General features: G+C 36.0%; 1 protein-coding gene across 4 annotated transcripts in view; it reads right to left on the bottom strand.

Moving 5' to 3' along the window:
• TRRAP (transformation/transcription domain associated protein) overlaps positions 1-21,056 on the bottom strand; it is a 99,747-nt gene that overhangs the window by 53,502 nt on the left and 25,189 nt on the right. For 2 of the 4 annotated variants that reach the window (XM_061473166.1, XM_061473168.1), the window contains exons 23-43: positions 19,579-19,757; positions 18,337-18,536; positions 17,334-17,551; positions 17,012-17,209; positions 16,088-16,348; positions 14,945-15,106; positions 13,633-13,729; positions 13,061-13,182; positions 11,437-11,607; positions 10,635-10,703; positions 6,541-6,660; positions 6,101-6,220; positions 5,578-5,742; positions 4,996-5,177; positions 4,527-4,725; positions 3,990-4,118; positions 3,267-3,533; positions 2,463-2,669; positions 1,432-1,590; positions 1,214-1,348; positions 905-1,015 (exon numbers count right to left, since the gene is read on the bottom strand). In XM_061473166.1, coding sequence (XP_061329150.1) covers positions 905-1,015; positions 1,214-1,348; positions 1,432-1,590; positions 2,463-2,669; positions 3,267-3,533; positions 3,990-4,118; positions 4,527-4,725; positions 4,996-5,177; positions 5,578-5,742; positions 6,101-6,220; positions 6,541-6,660; positions 10,635-10,703; positions 11,437-11,607; positions 13,061-13,182; positions 13,633-13,729; positions 14,945-15,106; positions 16,088-16,348; positions 17,012-17,209; positions 17,334-17,551; positions 18,337-18,536; positions 19,579-19,757 — 3,471 coding nt within the window. The remainder of the gene's footprint in view (positions 1-904; positions 1,016-1,213; positions 1,349-1,431; positions 1,591-2,462; positions 2,670-3,266; positions 3,534-3,989; positions 4,119-4,526; positions 4,726-4,995; positions 5,178-5,577; positions 5,743-6,100; positions 6,221-6,540; positions 6,661-10,634; positions 10,704-11,436; positions 11,608-13,060; positions 13,183-13,632; positions 13,730-14,944; positions 15,107-16,087; positions 16,349-17,011; positions 17,210-17,333; positions 17,552-18,336; positions 18,537-19,578; positions 19,758-21,056) is intronic. The other 2 variants (XM_061473167.1, XM_061473169.1) reach the window with 1 other exon arrangement.

The following is a 21,056-nucleotide window of genomic DNA, read 5'->3' as shown; positions in this document are numbered from 1 at the left end:
TATTCTGTGCAATGGACTGTGTGTATAAAATCCCGTATCACTTACCAGCTATGCCTGTTGCAGAAGCAGAAGACATAAAATTTGTCAGCCTTGAGCTACACCTAACTAATTTTCCCCACTCTAAGAAGACTCATTCTGAACAAAATTTGGTGAAAAGCTTTAGTTCCACGTGCTGCATGAAAACAAGTAATTCCATGTGTTTGATCTTGAAAATACAATCACAAATCCTTAGATAAATAACTTACATAGACTTTCCTTATTAAACTCTCTAAATACTGTTCAGTTAAAGTATTTTATATGGGTAAAATATTCTTGCCATTAAATCTAAGCAACAGAACAAGCATACTTTGCAGCATCAGGGAAATATATAAAGACAAAGCATTTATGGGAACTTTCTGAAGTCTTTGCCTGGCTCCAGCCAAATGCTACTAGTCACATTTATTTTCAATCCTGTCACTCCTAATATAGGACTTGCTTGAGAAGAGAACATAAAGAACAAACAAAATGCTAGAATTGATCAACAGCACAGTAAATTGGAGACTCCTTCAATTTCAAATTCTGGATTGCAACTGTTCACATTTAAAGAGTTAAGTTCAAAGTGCACGCTCCCTGCATCAAGCTATAAACGTACAACGCCAACAATAAGCATACCTCTGATGAATAATACCCATCATTTGTGAAATTAAAAATATGCAGAGACTGCTTATCACAATTCTTTCCTCCTTAAAATAGTAACATTTTTTACTTTTAGTACAATTTCACATAAAGTTTCTCACCTTTCACAAAAGAAAGTACACAAACACTAGAATAAATACAAGCATAAAAGGACTCTTATGAAAAAAGGGGGCTAGGGTTTGGCTGCTAACGCCACATTGGTATTTGCATATCAGAATAAACACACTACCTGGCAAGCAATTCTAATCAAGAAATTCACAACTGTATCTGTATGCTGCTTGTCAATTGGCTTGGAAAGCAGTGCATCAGCTCCTGGCAAGGACTGGCTACGTCCAAATACCTGCATGTATACAGAACACAAAAACCGTAAGAAACATTGAAGGATAACAACAAGCAGAATAGATTTAAAATATATTCCAAAACTGTAACTTTTAATTCAGGGAGTTAAAACTTGCGAGTTAAGGTGGAATAAATAATTACACTAAATTGTTTAGGTTATAATTTCAGAGTATTTGAACAAAAACTCATTTTTCCTTACAGCACTTATTGCTCCTGTAGCAGTCCTGAATCGTTTTACTTCTTGGCCAGAATCCACAGACAATCCTCTTTTAACAGCAGATGAGGCAGAACTTGCTCCATCTCCACTTGCACCTGAATCCATATCTGAATCTGGCTGAAATATCAGCAATGTGCATGTTAAAAAATCATTTAACTGTGTAACATTTCAATCTTTACCAGTTTATTTAAACTACCTACCTGCTGGTCTTTAATTCTTTGCAATTCCCACTTAATAACTACTTCAGCAAGGTCCACAGCTAATTTTCTTTGCTCTATTGTAACACTGGGAGTGAAGCCCAGTCTCTGCATGGCACTAACCATATGCTGAACCAAGTGATGTCTGACTGGATAATAAACCTGAAAAGATGGTTGCACAGTCATGTTAGCCATTAACCAATAAAATTCTACACAATACAGAGTTGAAATAAAGCAAAATGCTAAAATAGGTCTTTAATCCCACAGTTTGCCAAATCTCTACCAGTCCAAATTTTGCAATCCAGAAAAGTAACTGGTGCTTTGGAAATAAAATTTTGGCTACAATTTTCAGTAGTGACTACTGATTTCATGTACCCAAATGAAAATGTTCTTCTGAAGATACATAATTTTTCTCCAGGAACAATGATTCCAAATTTTTGCTGATCCTTTTAAAGAGCTATAACTCACATTTGAACACACTCAGATATTGCTTTCTAAAAGCATTAAGCAATCAATTCCTGAAAAGTCACTTCGATGCATATTAACTAGCTGTCACTTTACATCATGTCTTAATCTGTGTTTTCAAAAACGCTCCTATATTGACATTCCCCCATTTGTTTAATGTTTCACAACATACATTAGCTGGAGATAAAAGTTACGTAGTTAACCCCACAGGATATGTAAAGTCAAACAAACAGCAATTACTGAAGCATGGAAAAGAATACAGTTCTGCACTATTTTTAAGCAACTCTTTTTTTTTGCACCCCTGTTAGAGAGCACCGCTAATGCACGTGTAATTAATTAATCTTGCAGACTTTCACCTAACATTTTGAGTTCTAATTTCATTCAGGCTAAAACTTAGTAAGTGGTTTCCTATTTAATGGTTGTTTTCAGTCTTTAATAAATATCCTTGCAGACAGCTGAAGCCTTCTGAAGCTACACCGTACAAATCAGATGTTATTTTCTAATCAAACTGCAGTTTACTTCCTTGATATCTGAGATACAGTGACTACCAGAATAACTGGTACAAGTACCTTGAAATGTTGTACTATCAAGTGTAAAATATGTACTAGCTGGGGAACTGTATGACCCTCTTCCACAATGATTTTTCGTGTCCAGTGAGTCAACATCTGATGCCCATCCTCCATTCGAGCTGGCACAGCTGGAGTCAGAATAGCCATTGCTTGCCTGACAATAGCTCGGGCCTCCATCGCGTGAGCTTTTAGAAGACTGTGGAAGACCTAAACAGCAAAGTTTGTGATCAATGTTAATATTATACATATTTACCAAAAAGAAAGCATTTAAAAATAAAGAGAAACAACAACAAAAACATATGTTTTCTAAAACACACGATTTTTTCCTAAAGACCCATATTTCAGTAAATATGATAATTCGTCATCAGAAATAATACAGTGTATCCTTCTGTCTCCTTCCCTTTTTCTTCCTCCCTTTCTACTGTCCAACTTGAAATTTTCCTTTGTTCCCCACATTCTCAAGTGAACGTTTGCCTCTTAAATGAGGAAACATACCAATTTTGTTCATTCAATTGAAAGCACTTCTTATTGCCCCCTTTATCCTTTCTGTTTTCACTTATCTTTATATTTTCTATACTCTTTCTTTTAAATTTTCTACACTTTCCTATCCACAAATAAATCTGTATTAATATTTGGCTTACTGCTTTCATAGTTTTTGTTCCATACAAATTTAACGGTTATTTTTATAGTAAGTACCCAAGACTACTGCACACCCTCTACTCTTCAATTTAAAAATAAAAGCAAGCACACTACAGAACTTATCAACATCCCTTAAATGTATGAATACAACCCCGCAGCCAATACCTGCAGAACGATCTTCTTATGTATGGCAAATTTTGCAATGATGTGTGCCAAAAGCAAATGTCCACTGTATTTGCATGCTGGGTCCACACATGCCTTGGACAGGAGGCAAGGCCAAGCAAATGTCATTAGGCGCCGCAGTTTGCTGTTCCGGTTTTTGTTATTGTCATGAATGTGGTGTGGAGCGTGCTCAACCAGAAGTGTGGCAAACTGCAGGAGATATATCCTGAGAGAATCCAGCATATCAGCCTGTTTTTCCGGATCAAGTACCTAGTCCCAGGGATGATCAAAGAGAAGAGTAGGAAGGTGAGAAAGGGGAAAAGAAAAAATAAACATTATTCTCTATAATAATGAAAAAAACCAAACCTCCTCTTCAACGACACCTATTTTATAACCAGTAACTGATTCTATAAAATTAAACTGAATTACAAAATTACTCATGTTCAGTCTTGGAAAGCTTTGCTTATGAAAAAGACTGGGTTTACAGACATACAAGGCCTATTTCTAAAGGCAGATATTCAAGTCGTTAAGATGTAAAACTGTAGTCAAATCCTACCAATGACTGACGGATCTCACAACAGTTCAAAGTTACGAAGTGATTTGATACAACCGGTCACAGTGTTTAGAAACAGCACAACTTATTCACATAAGGACTGAAAAGCCAAATGAGGGGGACCATTTTTGTTTAATTTTTTCAAATCCTTTAATGTAAACAAGGATTGTTACCTTTGTTATAAAAACACTAGTGATGCTCTCTGGATTATCTCCTTCTGGGTTTGGGGGTCCCAACAGCTGTTCACCTTCTCCCTTTTCAAAACTGTACAAGAAAGCAGGATTCAGGATATGTTGCAGCACCTACAGAACATAAAAAGACCCCAAAACAATTATACTCAACTACTGGATTATTCTAAAAGCAGTCAACATCCAAGTAATTTCATATGCAAACCTGCACATTAGACACATTCTGTGTAAAAAAAAAATAAAACCTTAAGAAACAGATACACACAGGCTATTATCCCTCTTTCTTCTTTCCAAGGGCAAAGATTCTTAGAAAGTGTAAACTAAAGTAGCCCACATTGAAGACAAGATGAATTGCTGTCTCTATTTATTATCGCTCTTCTTCAGGTATGATATTTTCACCTAAATGGCTCTGCCAATTATCAAACTCATTGACATTTAAGTAAGCCAGTTTTGTTGCCCTAGTTCCCCAGAAGAAAATTAAACCTAAATACCAGGCTTCTTTGATTTAATTGCTTTAGTTACCTTGGCTTTGAGCTCATCTCCAAAGTTTGGGTCATTGAAGTCTACAAACCGGAAGAACAAAGCCCGTTTTTGGGGAATGCTGTAATTTTTGGGGATCTCTTCTTCCATGTATTCCTTTAAAAAAGTCATATTGCAGAGAAATCGACCCGTAAAAGCTCGAAGCAACTGGAAGAGCAACTCTATATCACCGTAATTCCTTCTGTAAGAACACAATAAGAAGTTTCAGTGAAAAAATACCCAACCAAACTACTGTGCTGATGACTTGGTGAAGAAACTGTTCTTGCTTTTAAGTGAGCAGAGAGGCAAGCGCAAGCAGTACCAGAGGCATGGGTTTAGAGCTAATGGCAGTATTTTGAAAGACATTAAACTTTCTTTTCAATAACTGCAAACCTTACAGTATTTTAAAAACTAATAAAGGTAATGGTAAAGATAATGTAGAGAAGCTACAGGAAATAAATGTTTTACGTACTTGCAGTAATTTAACAAGCAATACGCTAACAGCTTCGGTTCCTTCCAATTTGTCGCAGCCATATTCTCCTTACGATGTCTCTCCTGAAAAGCTTCACTCACCCATACACGTTTCAGCTGATTCACCAAGGAATGTTGATTTGCTAACCAACATTCATCATTCTTAACAATAATGCTTATGATCTGCCAAAATCAAAACAAAACAAATGCAGTCAACACACAACAGATCTGTCTGTAGAAACAATTCATATAAAAGCAATTTTTTAAGGTCAATTAAAGGTTCTAAAATATAAAGTAAAAAAAAAAAAACACCTCATTTAGATGTATTTTTAATGGATTTTTTTCTTCTTTAAGTTTCTGTTGCCATGTCTGACCCTTGTATCCTACTTGATTAGAAAAAGTATAGTTTGAGTGTATTTCCCCTTCCTAGAGTGACTCTAACTACAAATGCTCTACATTCTTACAAATGTTTTTCTACAAGCTATAATACAGACACATACACTTGAAAGCCTGTATGTAACAGGCTTGTAGCTAAATAGCTTTTAACTGTCTAGTGCAGAGACATACAAGAATAAATTAATACCTTGATAGCCTGAAACTGTAGATCAAGACGCATTGTGGTAGTGCTTGGAGAACCAGGTCTAACAGCAGCTTGGGTGCCAACAGGTAATAGTAGAGTGATAAATCGGTTAGGATTTGCTGCCAGTACATCTCGTAGAGGTTTGGCATCTTTATGTTTTAAGAAACTCTGAAGAAGGGGAAGAAATAATTTTAATAACAACCTTTAAAGCAAAAATACCAAAAGCCTATATCATCCTGTAGCTTTTATATTGCTCAGTAAAGTTCCAGAGGTTATATTTCACATATATAAAAACAGCCTCTGCTACTTCAGTAATAATCCTGTATGATCTGGAAAGGTACAAAATCAGCATCTCAGGACAAACAAATGCAAAACTGAAAACAGGCACCTACAGTCAGAGCAAGACCATAATTAAGGACTACAAGGTCATACAAGCTAAAAAAGATGGAAAAGATGAAGAACTTTCAATTCATCAGATTTGTGAAGATGAGGTTTTTTTTCCTGCTCCACTCCCCACACAGCTCACCATAAACATTCTGCTCCACTGTGGATCATTTAAAGTGGCTTCCATCATGAACAACTCCACGGTCTGGGATGGATGACGTGTCAAAAATTTGATGAGTGGTTCCCTGAATGGACTGCCAGCCTGAAAAATTCATAAAGCTTAAATTAAAAATGCAGAGTACAGAGTATTTTCTACTAATTTACCAGCACTCAAAAACCCACATTTGACTTGGCATTTATGCAGATACAAAATGTTCAGAACTTTCATGATGACAATTTACTGAGAAGTTTTAAACTTCACTTTTAAGAGTCTAAGACAAATGTTACCAACTCCTAAAAGGCTTGAAGAGCATATTAGATCAACTGTTCCCACACCATGTTTAAGATATTATATTTATTATATGCTAATATTTAGAAATAGCATAAAGCAAAAATACCAGCAATGTTAACTTCCCCTCTTACCTCAATTAACATTGCCCGTTCTGTTTTCATAACAACTTCCAGCAGAGGTTTAACCAAAGTCTGAGGGGCAGCTGGGATCAGATGGAATAAATTTATAATGGCTGAACAAATCTTCATTTCCTACACGTAAAAAGAAACACAGGTTAATGTTATCAGCTAAATATATAAAAACAGTATCACACATCGTACCATTTTTCTTCCTCTCTGTATTAGCATAGCCAGCAACCAAATGGAAGGGGTTAACATATATACAGCATCTACTTATCATGATGCATGGAGAAAATCGCTCTTGTGGAAGTCTGCCCTTCCACCCTTGCAATATAATACTTTAATTTTATTTTGTTAGTAACAGTTGTGCTTTACAGGTAAGAGCTAAACACTGCATAATGATAATGGTGATGGGAGAGTTACAGAGTGCTCACTGCACTATACCGAAGTGGCTCATGCATCAGTAAGCCAGACCTTCCCTTCTAAACAGCTCCTCACATACACCCCACCACCCCAGACTTGACATGAAGAAAAAGACAGGCATCTTTCCCACATATTTCAAGCAAGACCACGATATACTGAAGTATATCTTGTAAACAGCTGGTTATTTCAAAGAAAAGACAGCTCTGTTCTACCACTAGATGCTAAATTCTTCTTAAGCCCCAAGCCATTTTGTGTTTTTCTTTCACTGTGTAATTTAAAACTGTATTTAAGTAAACTAGAGTTTGGATTTCTTCAGGAAGAAAAGGGAAAGGAAAATACCAAAACATCCACCCTCACCAACTCCCTAAAACCAATTTCTAGGATGCGCTATACAAAAGATTATTATCAAATGTATTGCTTTTCCTCAACTGAATGTAAACACAAAGTACTAGGCCCACTTCTTCAACATGATCTGCCTAGGCAGACCCCCACAAGGCTACTCTCATGGATTGAGGTGCAGGACTGAGAACACATATCAAATCTTTTGAAACCACTTGCGCCTTCACAGAAATTAAAAATCCTGCTCTTCCTAGTACAAACATGCTTAGCATCCTGAACAGCAATGTTACCAAAACAGCTCCGCCACAGACAAACAGAAGACAATTCACAGCACTGCACTCAAAGACATAACGCACTCTGCCCAAAACACAACAGTAAAACTAATACACCACACTTCAAAAGAAATCTAAAAAAATAAGAACAAAAAAAAAGAAACAAAAAAAGCCCAACACAACAACAAAGAATTTCCTGGTGCCTCCACTGAGTTTCTCACCTCTACCACTTCTGCAGCAGGCTGAACCAAACCAGAAGTCACAGCATGAAAAGGAAAAGCCCACAAGAATATCAAACAAATGAACAAATCAGGATATGCTATTCTTCAGGCTGCAGCCAGAAACTGACTTCAGTAGGGTTATTTCTCATCTCAAAGAATGGAGACAATGAATATCTCTCATGCTCTGAACCACTCGTCTAAGAATTAGGATGAAAAGTATACTTTTTTCACTTGTATGTTGTTTAGACACAGCTTCTCAAATATTTATAGTGAACAAAAAATAGGTACAAGATTATTGAGTCAGGGGAAACAATATTTTAGCATCTTCCAAGAAAAATCTGTCCAGCATCAATTATGAAATCAGTTTCAATACTTCAACTACCAAGATATAAAGTCCTTCTAATAGGCTGCAATGCAGAATTTCCACATGCTGCCACTGTTCATGAGAGGAGACACAACCATCTATTCAAAACTTGGGGGTTTTTATTACTGGACATGACTTAAAAAACTCCACTCTCTTCCTTGGGGAGGCAGGGAAGAAAGGAAGGAGGGACTTAAATCAAAGATTTCACTCATTAGGCAAATGAATTAGACCTTAATCACTACTTAATATGTTATGTTTTAATTTGTTCATTTATCTAAATAGCAAAGACACAGTTCAGGAACACAATAGGACTGTCATTTTAAGTGAATGAAGAGCTTAGTTATTCTGGCATCAATGCAGATCTTCACAATAGCCGTTAATTATTATGCAGCATATTTAACTGAGATGTCTGAAGTTTTCAGTTTGTCTACAATTTTCATTTACATATGAAAACTCTATATTCCACAGACTCCTGGGCTGTTTCATTCAGAAGCTTCACTGACTAGCCACTCTGCAGTCAGCTGGAGAGCTGCATGACACCACCAGCATTACCATCAAGTGGCACCTTCATCAATTGCTGCTGGAAAAAGATGAAAACCCTTTAGGTCAAAAAAAAAGTTACCATAAGTAACAGTGCTCTGTACTGTTTCAACTGGCAAACATAAGACTCCCTACAGATTCCATTCTCCACTGCATGTTTACCGTCTCCTAGATCCAAACACTCACCCACTCTGAATGATGCAACCTACACCCCAGTAACACCCCCCAACATTGCTTGTAAGTACCTCAGATTTTGAAATCTTACTATGGGTAAGAAAACATGAGTAAGGAAAAGGCCAGCTACGGTAACTCTGATCACCTGTGTCGCCATCCTAGTTTTTCACATTTAGAAGATACAATTAGAACATACGGACAAATGAGCACAGGCTGCCACAGCAATTGCATAAAGACCATACTGTCTTTGCCTTCCTTCAGTTTCCTTGAGTTTTTATTTTCAAGAAAACATTAGAGCAACAACTGTGAGAAAAACAGTAATATTTCAATCAGCTTTGCAGTCACACAATTCTAGTTGGAAATGTTTCCACAGACTTCCCTCCTCCCCCAAGAAGCGACAATGGATTCCTTCTCTCGCATGTCTTTTGTGTACCTCCCCCTCAACATATATAGGTTTTAAGCCAACACTAAAATAAAAAAATTAGAAGTTTAGGAGACTAAAAACACAACTCATAGAAAACATCAACAGAAGACATTAAGAGCAGAAGAATTCACAATTACATGTGATTTAGGGACAACTAAAAACTGTTCTAAAGGTGCTTCAAAAGACTATTGCTATAAAAAGATCTGCAAGATATCTGTAATCATCACACCTGAGGAAAAGAGAATCCCAAAAGACGACTACAGAGGCTTTAGAACTACTCTGACCTGAATACAATGAGTTTAACTGAAAAAATGCATAGATTTTAAGTTTAAACATAAGAAACAAATTCTATTCCATTAAAGAACATCTAGGTCAAATACAAAGCAATGACTAAATTCATATTTAAAAGTTCTCTTTACAATGCCAGGAAAGAGTGAAGAAAAGCCAATTCCATGTTTTGAGGGAAATAAAAACCCAATCTAATATCATTCTCATTTGGAAAACAAAGAAATTAGTAAGATTTCCCCATTTTTTCCTACTTGCAATAATAAATCTCAGAATTAATTTAAGTTATTAGTAAAATCTTAATAAAATTACGGCACTTCTGGTAATCTACATGAAACTACACAGAAGCAGGAACTCCCTTCAGTGCTGAACTGCTAAGAGGACACAGTGTTGTCATTATACTGTGTCATTTTCCATTTATAAGAACACTGATCAGCTTCCCACAGTTCGATGTCAAGACCATTCATCTGGATAGGAGAGAGATTTTAATGTGATCTCAACTTGTTTTTCTTAAGTTATATAGTATCATTTAAAATTATCATTAAAATTAAGTGGGATTATATTATTCTGTAGAATTTTCAAAATACTACGTCATGAACATCAAACATATTAATGAAAAAAGAGGGAATATCCTGCTGAGCTTATCAACCATTCCAATGAAGAACAGATTTTTAAGCAGAAAATCCTGAGAAAAAAAATAAAAACAAATGAGCTGTTCCACACCAACCTGTATAGAATAGGCTTTAAAGTAACCATTATCAGCAGATAAGAAGCTCCTCTTACTAAGAGTTGTCATTCATTCATTCATTCATTCATTCATTCATGGCTTGACTTCACGAACGAAGATTTGGGAAGGGCTTTACCCACGCTTACTACAAGCGTGCTGGTGACTAAAAAGGCCAATACTAAGAGTTGTAACAAATATTCAACATACATCTAAGATCATTAGCTTTTAACAAAACATCAGTGTGTAGTCAGTTATGGCAACATTTACAACTGAGTTCTGTAATTCAAAAAATACTGGTTTTTCTTGTCTTCCCACACACAAGAATTCACTAACTTACATTTCCATCACTCCGTTGTCCACCTTTGTGTGTAATAACTACAACTTCCATCCATTTACGCAGGTGTTGCTACAAAGAGAGAATAATTAGCATTATTCTTCTAACTATACTATTCCATTTTAGCAAGTGACAGCATATGCTACAAGAAAACAAGTAGAGGCAAAAGTGATTGTTTGAAGGAAACAAAGGAGAAACTGATTAGTTATTTTCACTGCTCAGAATGAAGAGCTTGCTGTTGTTAGAAGTCCTATCCATAATAAAGAAAGCAGAGCTTATAAAACTTACATCAAACGGCACAAAAATCTGATAGGCTCACATTTGTCTGATTTCCTTGATATGTATGCATTTAAATATTTGAACATCTATGGCAAAAGGCTAAAGAATTTACAGTTTAAAAACAGCAAATAAGAAGGGCAATACCTTCCACCATTTTAAAAATTGAAATAACACCAAAACAGACTTACTTTACCAGGAAACATAACATGTTTTCAAGGGTTTCCATAGCATATTGTGCTGCTAGCACCTTGCTTAATGGTAAATTTGTCCAAGCAGACCTCAGCATAACTAGGTATGTCTTCACTAGAAAAGAAGATCTCTTAACTTCCTGGTTTAGCACCTCTTTAAAATGTTTTAACTCTTTAAAAACGTGGGCTTTTTTTCTATGAATTGTGAAACAAAAATCTTATATTACCAGTATGTACACTGAGTTACTACTGATTTGTTCTTTAACTTTCAACAATATGAATACTTGTTAGAAGAAAAATTCTTGGGGAAGAGCTAAAGAAAACTTAAATCAGCTTACCATCATCTGATCACAGAATTTATCATTAAAAGAGTTTGGGAAAAGTCTAGTGACAGATGTCAGACGATTCACAACGTTCAGTGTCAGACTTCGATAGTCTCCTAACATCATAAGCAACGGTCTCATGTGTGTATGAATTTGATCAACTTCTATGGTAGCTCCTTCCAAGAACTGCAAGAGAGTACAGGTTTAAGATACAGATGGAGGGGAGAGTGATTTTTGTGCAAGCACCTTTCTTAAAATGAATTCTGCTGACTTGATATTTCTTGTTTTATTTTGTACTTTCAGAATGCAATACCTTAAACAATGGTTTTTGCTGGAAATATACACAGTGACAAGATGAATTCGGGAAGCATTTAGGCATTGCTGACACACAGTAGGATATTCCATAATATAATCAAGGAGGAGATCTTAATTACAGACAGATTGAAAAATGGCCACAACTATAAATTAGACACACAGCTACGGACAAAACACTTAGACACTGCCTTATTAAGAATTGCCATTCATCTGGCTGTAGGCAAGAGCAGATTTCTGTCTTTCAGTCCGCATGCATTCTGAGTAACATAAAAGTCCAAGAGAACCTGGCTGCAAGCAGCCAGAGAGTATTTCATAACTAAACATCCTGTGGGCATAGATTTATGACAGAGAAAAAACAATCAGAAAATCTTATACCAACTGCAAAGGTCAGAATAACCCTTATTTGCTTCCTCTTACCTCTCAACAAAACTGTACTGTCAGCAAGCCATAAATAATAAGTACATTCCCTCTCATGACCAGAATGACATGAAAAGACAACATCTGACCTCTAGTAAATGGCCTAAACAATCGTAAACCAGAAGTATTATACTAGTTATACTCCCCATTAGATAACAGCAAATCTACACAGTACAAAGAGGCTGTATTTTTATTATTTTCTGTATCAAGAAAAATGGTATTAAAATCTTGCTGAATCAGAATTAAGCACACTTACTGTGCAACAAAATCATGATGAGAGAACAGCCTTTTCGCTGTCCTTCCAGGTTTTTTACACTACCCTGTCCTAGCATCCCCAGGACAGGGTAGTGTAGCACCACGTAAGGATAATAATTTTGAACATGAAGAACAGCCTCAGTCCTGTTCCTTAAAGTAACTGTCATACTGCAATGCAGAGTCTAACTCTGCTCTATTGCTTACTTTTCCAAAAACAACTATGAGGTCTTTTACTACTTTTCAGGAACAAAAGAGAAACATGAGAAAAGCATTTACAATAAAGCCAGGCATGAACATTTGCAAAACTGCTGGGAAGAACTGACACTGTTTATTTACAAAAGAAGATTCATTTTACAAAGACCAAAAAAACAGAAAGACCAAAAGACCAGACAGACAGAAAGACTGAAAGACTTGGTCCTTGCCCAAGAGCTTTTAATGCTTAATTTCAATCAGAAGAAATTTTTACGGCTAATTTCATATCCCCCCCCCCCAAAAAAAACGCATCTGACAGAAACTTAATTATATTGGTGTCACTAACAAGAAGTTAACAGCCATCATTTACTATATAGAACTTTGACAAGAAGCTTTGTAACAAGGAAGTAAAGCAGAGAGAACAATGGTCTCAAAAGCAACGCTGTTTTAATACACTAACCTTTCTCATGCATGCTTCTCCTGCCTCCTGCAGCTCATTATTTGTTGAATTAAGTGCCTTGAAAAGTGCAGCAATGATCTTCTCTCTTGACTGAGGCAAGTAATTGCAGGCAGCTAGAGCATCTGCAAACACCAAATTTGTTCTCTTTGTTAACTCAGTATCAAGGAAGAAAAAGAAAAAACAAAACACACCAAAACCTAATTTTACATTTCTTCTCTTCAAGTTTCTTCTACTTCATCTTAAATTACCGACAGATAAATTATAACATACTTGGCCAAAAACTACAGGCATCATAAAACAGTGAAAGATTAGGAATGCTATTAACAGCATTCTAAAGTTTTCCTAATGCTATACAACATAATTAGTCTAAAAAATATTTTGGGTTAATTTCAGAAACTAAATCCTAGTCATTAAGAAAGCAGCGATACTTTCCCATTATTCTCTCCATTAAACTGTGACCTCTAGAGAACAGTCATCAGTCTCAAGTTTCCTGCTGCCCTTGGGGAGAGGACTGCCCGCTGCTCACAAGGTCACTTATCTACACCAAACTTTGCTTAGGAAGTTTTACTTACTTAGGGCTGCAATCCGAAGAGGTACAAGTGATGGAAGACTCTTGTAACAGGGTAGTTTCATCAAAGCAGTATCTTCGGCCTCACACAAATTCAGTAACTAGAGAAAAGAAAATAAATCATTTCAGCTTAGCACTGCAAATCACATTTGAAATGGTATTATTACTTTTTGAGTCTTGTTTCCTCAAAGAGCCAAGTTCAAGGAAGCACAATAATCACCCTTCAAATCTCACCAACAGGAAAAATTCTACTCAAAATCAGGGTGTAAACTCCTATTAAAACTGGTGGTTAGCCAGAGGCTAAAGAGCCCATTAGCACTGCCACCAGAGAGAAGGCAGGCAATAATTAGCCATTTTGCTGGCCTGTACCTTGCTGGTCTATTTGCATACAGGCTGCTCATATGATAGAAGAAGAGCAGGTCTACAGAAAAGCTTGTCTCCTGAATGACAGTATAAGAGAAATGAAAATATTGAGGAATGGGGTAAGAAAACAGAAGGAGATTAACAGGGAAAAAAATGTGTTGAAAATGTCTTCAGGAATTCTAATACCCAGAGGGACAATTCTTTCCTACACAGGTCTCCTCTTTGCTCTTGCTCCTCAGGCAAGCATCTTCAATGTATGTATATAGATTTAGTTAGAAAACACTGAACAGGCTGAAACAAAGTTATGCAAGCTCATAATGTCCAGGTTGCACCTATATCCAAGAACACTAACAAAATTCAGATATTAAAAATACGAATATATCACTCTCACCATTACAGACATTTTTGATGTACAGCACTTTGTTTTTGTCTTAAGTCAAAACCAGAGGATCCTCTGCATACCTGGTCCTACTAATTGCAATTACTGTTGGAATTAAAGACATCCTGAACTTCTATTTGGATAAGACAGCTAGGTAACCAAGGGACTAGACAGTTTCTCTAAGTTAAATCTACACACTACTTCTGTATCTGATTTTACTCAAACTGTTAGGGAATCATAAACCTTAACAAACAATATCTATGTTTTGGTTTTACAACAATTTATTTAGTAGATACACTGTGCATAAAATAAGACCTAAATATGAAAGTTAGGGCTGCTAGCTTAGGCCTTCAACACCAAAGTTCATTTAATGTATTTCACAGACTGCTTAGCTCAGAGCTAGTATGCTGCAGGTAAAGGCAGATCTCAGTTCATGTTTCAAAAGGTAAAATCTTACATTTTGGTGAAAGTTTAAAATGCACAGAGAAAAATGTGTATTTTTAACAATGAAACTTCTAACACCATCTCTACTTAAGCATCTACATTCAAATATCAGAACATAAAAGGAAAGTACCTCTGTGTAGAAAACCTTGTGTTCCACAACATTCAGATCCATTGTAAACAATCGGGGTTGCAGGGTTGTGCAAAATGTGTTTCCCTCCATCAGGCCAATCTGGGCATTTGCTGGTTGATGCCTAAGCAAATGCTTTTTAGGAGGAACCATGTCTTGGAGAACCTACACAATGTAATTTAGATTACTGAATTAGCGGTCTATTCAAAAGACCTTACAGACCTAACCATTAAGAGGACACCACTGGTCACAGCTGCATGTTTCTATCCATTTACTACTGTGGCTACAGACATACCTCTTCAGAAATCACTATGCAAGAAGAAAAGTACCTTTCTGAACTAATTTAATTCATAGACAGCTGTTAAAAAACTCAGTAACTGTAATTATTACATATTCTCTGTGAAACAAATCTATGATACTTAAATAAATTCACAATATTCTATAATTTTATTATTATATATATAAAATTCATAGACCTGAGCATTTCAAATGTTCAGGTCAAGAATACTTTAAGCTCCTAAAGCATCAGAAAAACAAAAACATTCATGTAAGCTTTTTCCATCACATCAACATCTCTTTCCTCTTTAAACACCATTAGCAAAAGATACCAATTAGGGGGTTTCTCTGTATGTTCACGAACTACCCTAATGACAGCCACAATTTCATATGTTGTGGTGGCCCTTAGAGCTTACGTACATTTACTTCTCTTTCAAAAGTATCAATGCTATTAGCTTTAAGAAGTATCGAGCAAAAAGTTATTTCAAACAGCTTTGATCTTTATAGTCTCCTCCTGGATACAGAAAGGCATAGCAATGTACCTCATATAAAGAAAATAACACAAAATTGAGGTTCTAAATGCAGTATCTACCTGGCCTAGCCTATGTCTGATCAGTGGTAGGATGAGCAGCCCATAATTTCAGGAAGTAAATCAACCTGAAGACACTATAAATACAATAAATAAGCAGTCAGGCACAGCTTGCATGCATCTCTACAGTACTGCAACCATGGTGTATTTTAGAACAATGAAACCTAGCAAATGACAAGCATATGCTATCACTAATGTGGGAAAATGTACTCAGAAAAGCATTTTGCAAATCCAAACTGGTAAACAACTTTAAACTCACTTTTAGTAAGTATTTCTCTTACCTCTTTATGTGGCTCCATTATCACTGTGACGCTTTTTCCAGTGACCTGCGCAAGTACCTGCAACGAATGCATGGCTTGTTTTCTCACAGTGGAGTTTGGAGAGGTTACTTCTCGAACAAGGTCATGTGTGACGTGATGGAAAGACTTTTCCTGTGCTGCTAGGATTTCTTCTGTTTTTTCTTCATCTTTTAAAGGAGTTGCACATCTAATTAAAAGCTGTTCTAATGTGGTCTTTGCCATAGCGACTGCTCCATTGGAAACCTAAGGTATCATAGATTATTTTTATTAAATATGTACAGAACAAAGATCACAAATCTACACACTACTTATTAATGCACCAAGCATTTGATTTTGATGAGTCCTCTGCAAACAGCTAAAACCATGTAAAGCTTGAACAGAACACACATTAAACTAGTCTTCCCACCAACCATTCCAAAACTAAAAGCTGCAATACAGCAAAATTTTATAAACTAACTGAAGTGCTGGAACCCCTGGCACTGCTGTCACTGTATGATTCACAACTGAGAAAAGGTCAAGCCTGCAATTCTCTAGGTATCTATAACTATATACAGCTTTTTGATAACATGAACAACTTTCAAACTAAGCAAAGAAGAAAAACACACCAGTGTTTTTCACGCAAGTGACAGTGAATCTAGTTCTTTCACTGATCTAAATGTGACCTGTACACATCTCCTCCGAAAGAAACCAATGTAATTTCAACAACTTTGAAAAAGTTATGTAGAAAAAACAGACCTCATTCCTAACCTCAGGTCTTGGTTTAAGTTAAAATGCCTAAAACTTACATATAACTGATATATTCTGAAGTTAAGTAAAAACAAGATTTGCAAGAGCTCAGTCTGGGTGAATTTAAGAACAAAAGCTTGTTTTCCCCATACTACTTGATATAATTAATTCATTAAATACCTCTCCAGTTAGATCCATCATAACAAACAGAAGTGCCTTCAGGAAAGTCTGCTGGTTCTGGAGGACCCAAATTAATGGCAGTCGTTCCATAAGAAATTTAATCGATACAACACCTCCTAGTTTAGCATACCAAGCTTGTTCATAACAGCAAGCACATAAACGTTCCACAATGTATGAAAACAAGGGAAGCTGACAAGCCTGGACAGAAAGAAACGTATCAGTTTGCTTTTTCAGCTCATTGGTAGTCTCCAAAAGTTTAGGAGCAAATTTGTATTGGCTGAAATGACATCATTCAAATTCATTTAATATATATATATATTACCCTTTCCTTTGAACCCAAGATAATGCTTGCGACATCAAATATCACTGCTAGAGCAACTTCTCCTATCTTGCAGAGCTCCTTCTCCTCATATGCCATGCAGATTGCTATGGCATCAATAAGTACCAAGGGATCCATGCCTTTTGACCCATTTTCTTCACTATGAAACATGGCTGTACTAGGCTGGCTTCCAACCTGATAGCACTGCAGCAAAAAAGGACCTGTAATTTGTGTTGGGGAAGAAAAGAAAGAAAGGGAAAAAAAAGATAAAATAATGGATATTTCAATATGAATAGTCTTTCAATTAGATTTTACTACTCCTCGGAGTAGTTGATGGCAAAACCAGTAAGCACTGTGTCTATTTGCATATAAATGGATTCTAAGGCATTCTTCACTTTTAGAAGAAAAAAAGATTGTATCTACTTGGATATTTTCTTCTATGCACTAGAATATGCACTGAAAAAAAGATTTAATTAAAACAAAGAATCATAAAAATTCAAGTTACATTAATGTGACAATGAACAGTGATATGCTTATACTACGTCTTTTCCCAAATTACTTGCCATACAGGGTAACTCCAAGCAAAAAGTTTTCTTCATAGGTACAAGGCACTGCAGCGCTCTAACATTTACTTTGTTTCTCTGATGGTCCTTCAAAACCATGAGTGGAAACAACCCAATGAAATACCCCCTACAAAAATAACTGCGTGTATCAAGTAACACAAATTATCTGGAAATATAACCTGTGCTAAGCTGTAATTATTTCATTAGGTGGAGCATTTTAAAAGTATTATTAGGTCATTGATGGTTTTTTAAAACCTGCCTTGTAATTTTTTACTGCTCAAAAGAATTAAAATGTAATTCAGCCATCAAACAAAAAGCAACATATCTATCCAGAAACCACTGCAATATCATGACTTTCTTAAAACAAATCACTATTAGAAAAGCAATAAACTTCTCCACCCCTCTCATGACAGTCCACATGATCTCTAGTCCACTTTACTTACCACACTGCTGAGCAACTGCCACCATTGTGTAATGGCGGATTAAGCTGGCTACAAAAGGCAGAGCACTGGGCCTCAGATCTTTGATGACTGCTGACATGAACGCCCCTGTCAGTGCCTGTTCAAACGTTTTACGAGCTGGAGTATCCTGAGCTTTGTATCGATGAGAAATAATCACACTGGGTATGGACTTCTCAGTAAAGCTGAAAGACAAAATGAAGTTCATTAGAACCCTAAACTGCAGTTCTGGCAGCTCAGTTGTGAGCAGTGTCAAGTACTTGATTTAAAGTTTGCTTTCAGTATCTAACTCCTTCTCCACCTCCCATTTTCCTTTGACAGAGCTAGTTCAGCTCACTCCGTCCATATTAATTTTGTCAAGCAGTGGTCTCAAACATGATGGATAGCTCAATTTCATCAGGAACATTTAAAGCCAGTGGTTTAGAAGAAGCCACATATATTGCAAATAACAGGTATACAGGCATCACACTTCAACTCAATTACAGAATGTCATTTTCAATATTTTGACATTTTCCCTTTTTTAAAATGACATTTGATTTTAATCTTGAAAGATTGAAACATTATTTATCAAACCACTGCCCAACAAAACCTATTCACTGCAAAATCATATTTACGTCAAGTCTAACAAGTCCAAATTATAAAAGCTACTATAATCTTTAGCTATATTTACTACACTGAAAGAGTCAAAGCCAGCACACTCTTCATGGGCAAAGATGTCAAAGTTGTCTAAAAGCAATAAACTCATTAAGTATCAATGACTAAAATTGTAAAATATGTAATTAAAAGTATCAATAAAAAGCCCCCACAGTAACATAAACAGAGGTTACATCTGTGACTATGTTATAGTTTGGTCACTAAATGAAACTGTATTTTGTATCTCTTTCATTTTAGTAAAAAGTTAAATGTACACACAAAGCATCACAATCTGTTAAACTTAAAAATGCAATTAAGGACCAGAATATTCCAACTATTTAAATATACTAAACTATAATTAATTTAAAAAATTTAACAGATTGTACATGGGACTGTGATTAGGGGGGAGAAAATTAAAGTATGAACACTGACACGTCACTAGCATTAAATAATCTGTTGACTGGATTCCTCTTACTGGAGAGTCCTGCACTGATTTAAAAAGAATCAGGTAAAAATGCCATTAAGATGATGTTACCTAGACTAACCACTGTCTCTAAATTAGGTTGTTCTAGAAACACTGTAAATTTTACATACACATTTACGTTTAAAGAATTGTCATACTTAGGATGTGCAAGAAGCTGGTATAACGCATGTTTATTATCATCCAGGCTCATCATGGCTACCAAAAAACACTTGATTACTTCCCATGCTTGCCTCCGATAATACGGTTCTGTGTTAGCACTCTTCAGACAGTCCAAAGCAGTCTCAATTGCCTACAATGAAAAAGAGACAGATAGTAACCAAATACTTCTTGTTCTTAATATTTACAATGAGGTCATTAATCAAGAGAATGGTATCTTTAACATACATTAAAAGTAACTTTAACAATACGTACAATTTTGACTAAGTTAAGAAATGCAAAGAATGCCTGAGAGAGCAGACTGGAAATTATCATGATGCTTGCTGTGCTTCTATAAATGCAAAGTTTCAGGGCAGATACATTTATTTGCATGGTCATAAAGCATCTGAATTCATGAGTGAGGTACACCTTTGTTCTCTCTCTCTCCCCCTCAAGAAAATCTTCCTCATCTTCCCTCCAGCAATAATTGCTGTTCTTAATCCCTATACACTGTCAGTATCCAATGCATTTATATGCACATATAAACGGTACCATAAAATATTCTATCTTACAAATTACTTTGTCATATTTTCCATGAAACATATTTTTCATCATACATTTAATCATACATGATGATTAAATGTCTCTGTAAGTAAAGTCTAAACACCATTTACTTAATGGAAATAGTATTCTTCCTTTGCAAGAAGATCTAATGTATTTTAGAATAATTCAAATAACCTCTTAAGATATGAATGCAATGAAAATGGACAGTACATACTTTGGAAAATGACTATGTTGCATATACGTAAGCACAGCTAGATACTTTCTATACTTCCCCAAAAACTAAAGCAAGAAAGTAAAAACAAATTATATACAGGCTCTAAGTAAAACAACATATAAAAGTTGTTTTGGAGTGCACAAAATTAGAAATTCTGATACTTGATCAATTGTGAATAAAATCTAACCATTTATGCTTAACCAGGATTATGCATAAAAAGGCTCTGCCTTCTTTGAAAGGAAAACCATGTTTCCACTTACTGACTTAACTAGCTGTCATCCCATCACTGTTTGAATAAGCTTTTAAGTATCTCAATGAAAAGAACAACATATTCTATGACTACAAATCTTCTCGCATGCAGTGATGCAAGCTGGAATGGCAGTGCTCAGGTTCCTCCCTCCTTCAACATAAACAAGGAAGAAGCAGACAAGGACCTAGCATCATGCTTCTGACAGTCTGGGAAGGTTCAGTGCCAAACAGCTCAGATTTTGATCAAGCCTTTTACTCTAGAATTAAGATCCTAATAAAGCTGTATGACCAGCAGGTTGAAATAGGTGATCCTGCCCCTCTACTCTGCTCTTGTGAGACCTCACTTGGAATACTGTGTACAGTTCTGGTGTCCTCAACATAAAAAGGACATGGAACTGTTGGAAGATGTCCAGAGGAGGGCCACGG

This window comes from Pezoporus flaviventris, unplaced genomic scaffold (assembly GCF_033815535.1).
Source record: "Pezoporus flaviventris isolate CSIRO_AGI_PZ_B2104156 unplaced genomic scaffold, CSIRO_AGI_Pfla_v1 ptg000078l, whole genome shotgun sequence".
Lineage (NCBI taxonomy): Eukaryota > Metazoa > Chordata > Aves > Psittaciformes > Psittacidae > Pezoporus > Pezoporus flaviventris.
This window is presented reverse-complemented; position numbering and strand designations above follow the sequence as displayed.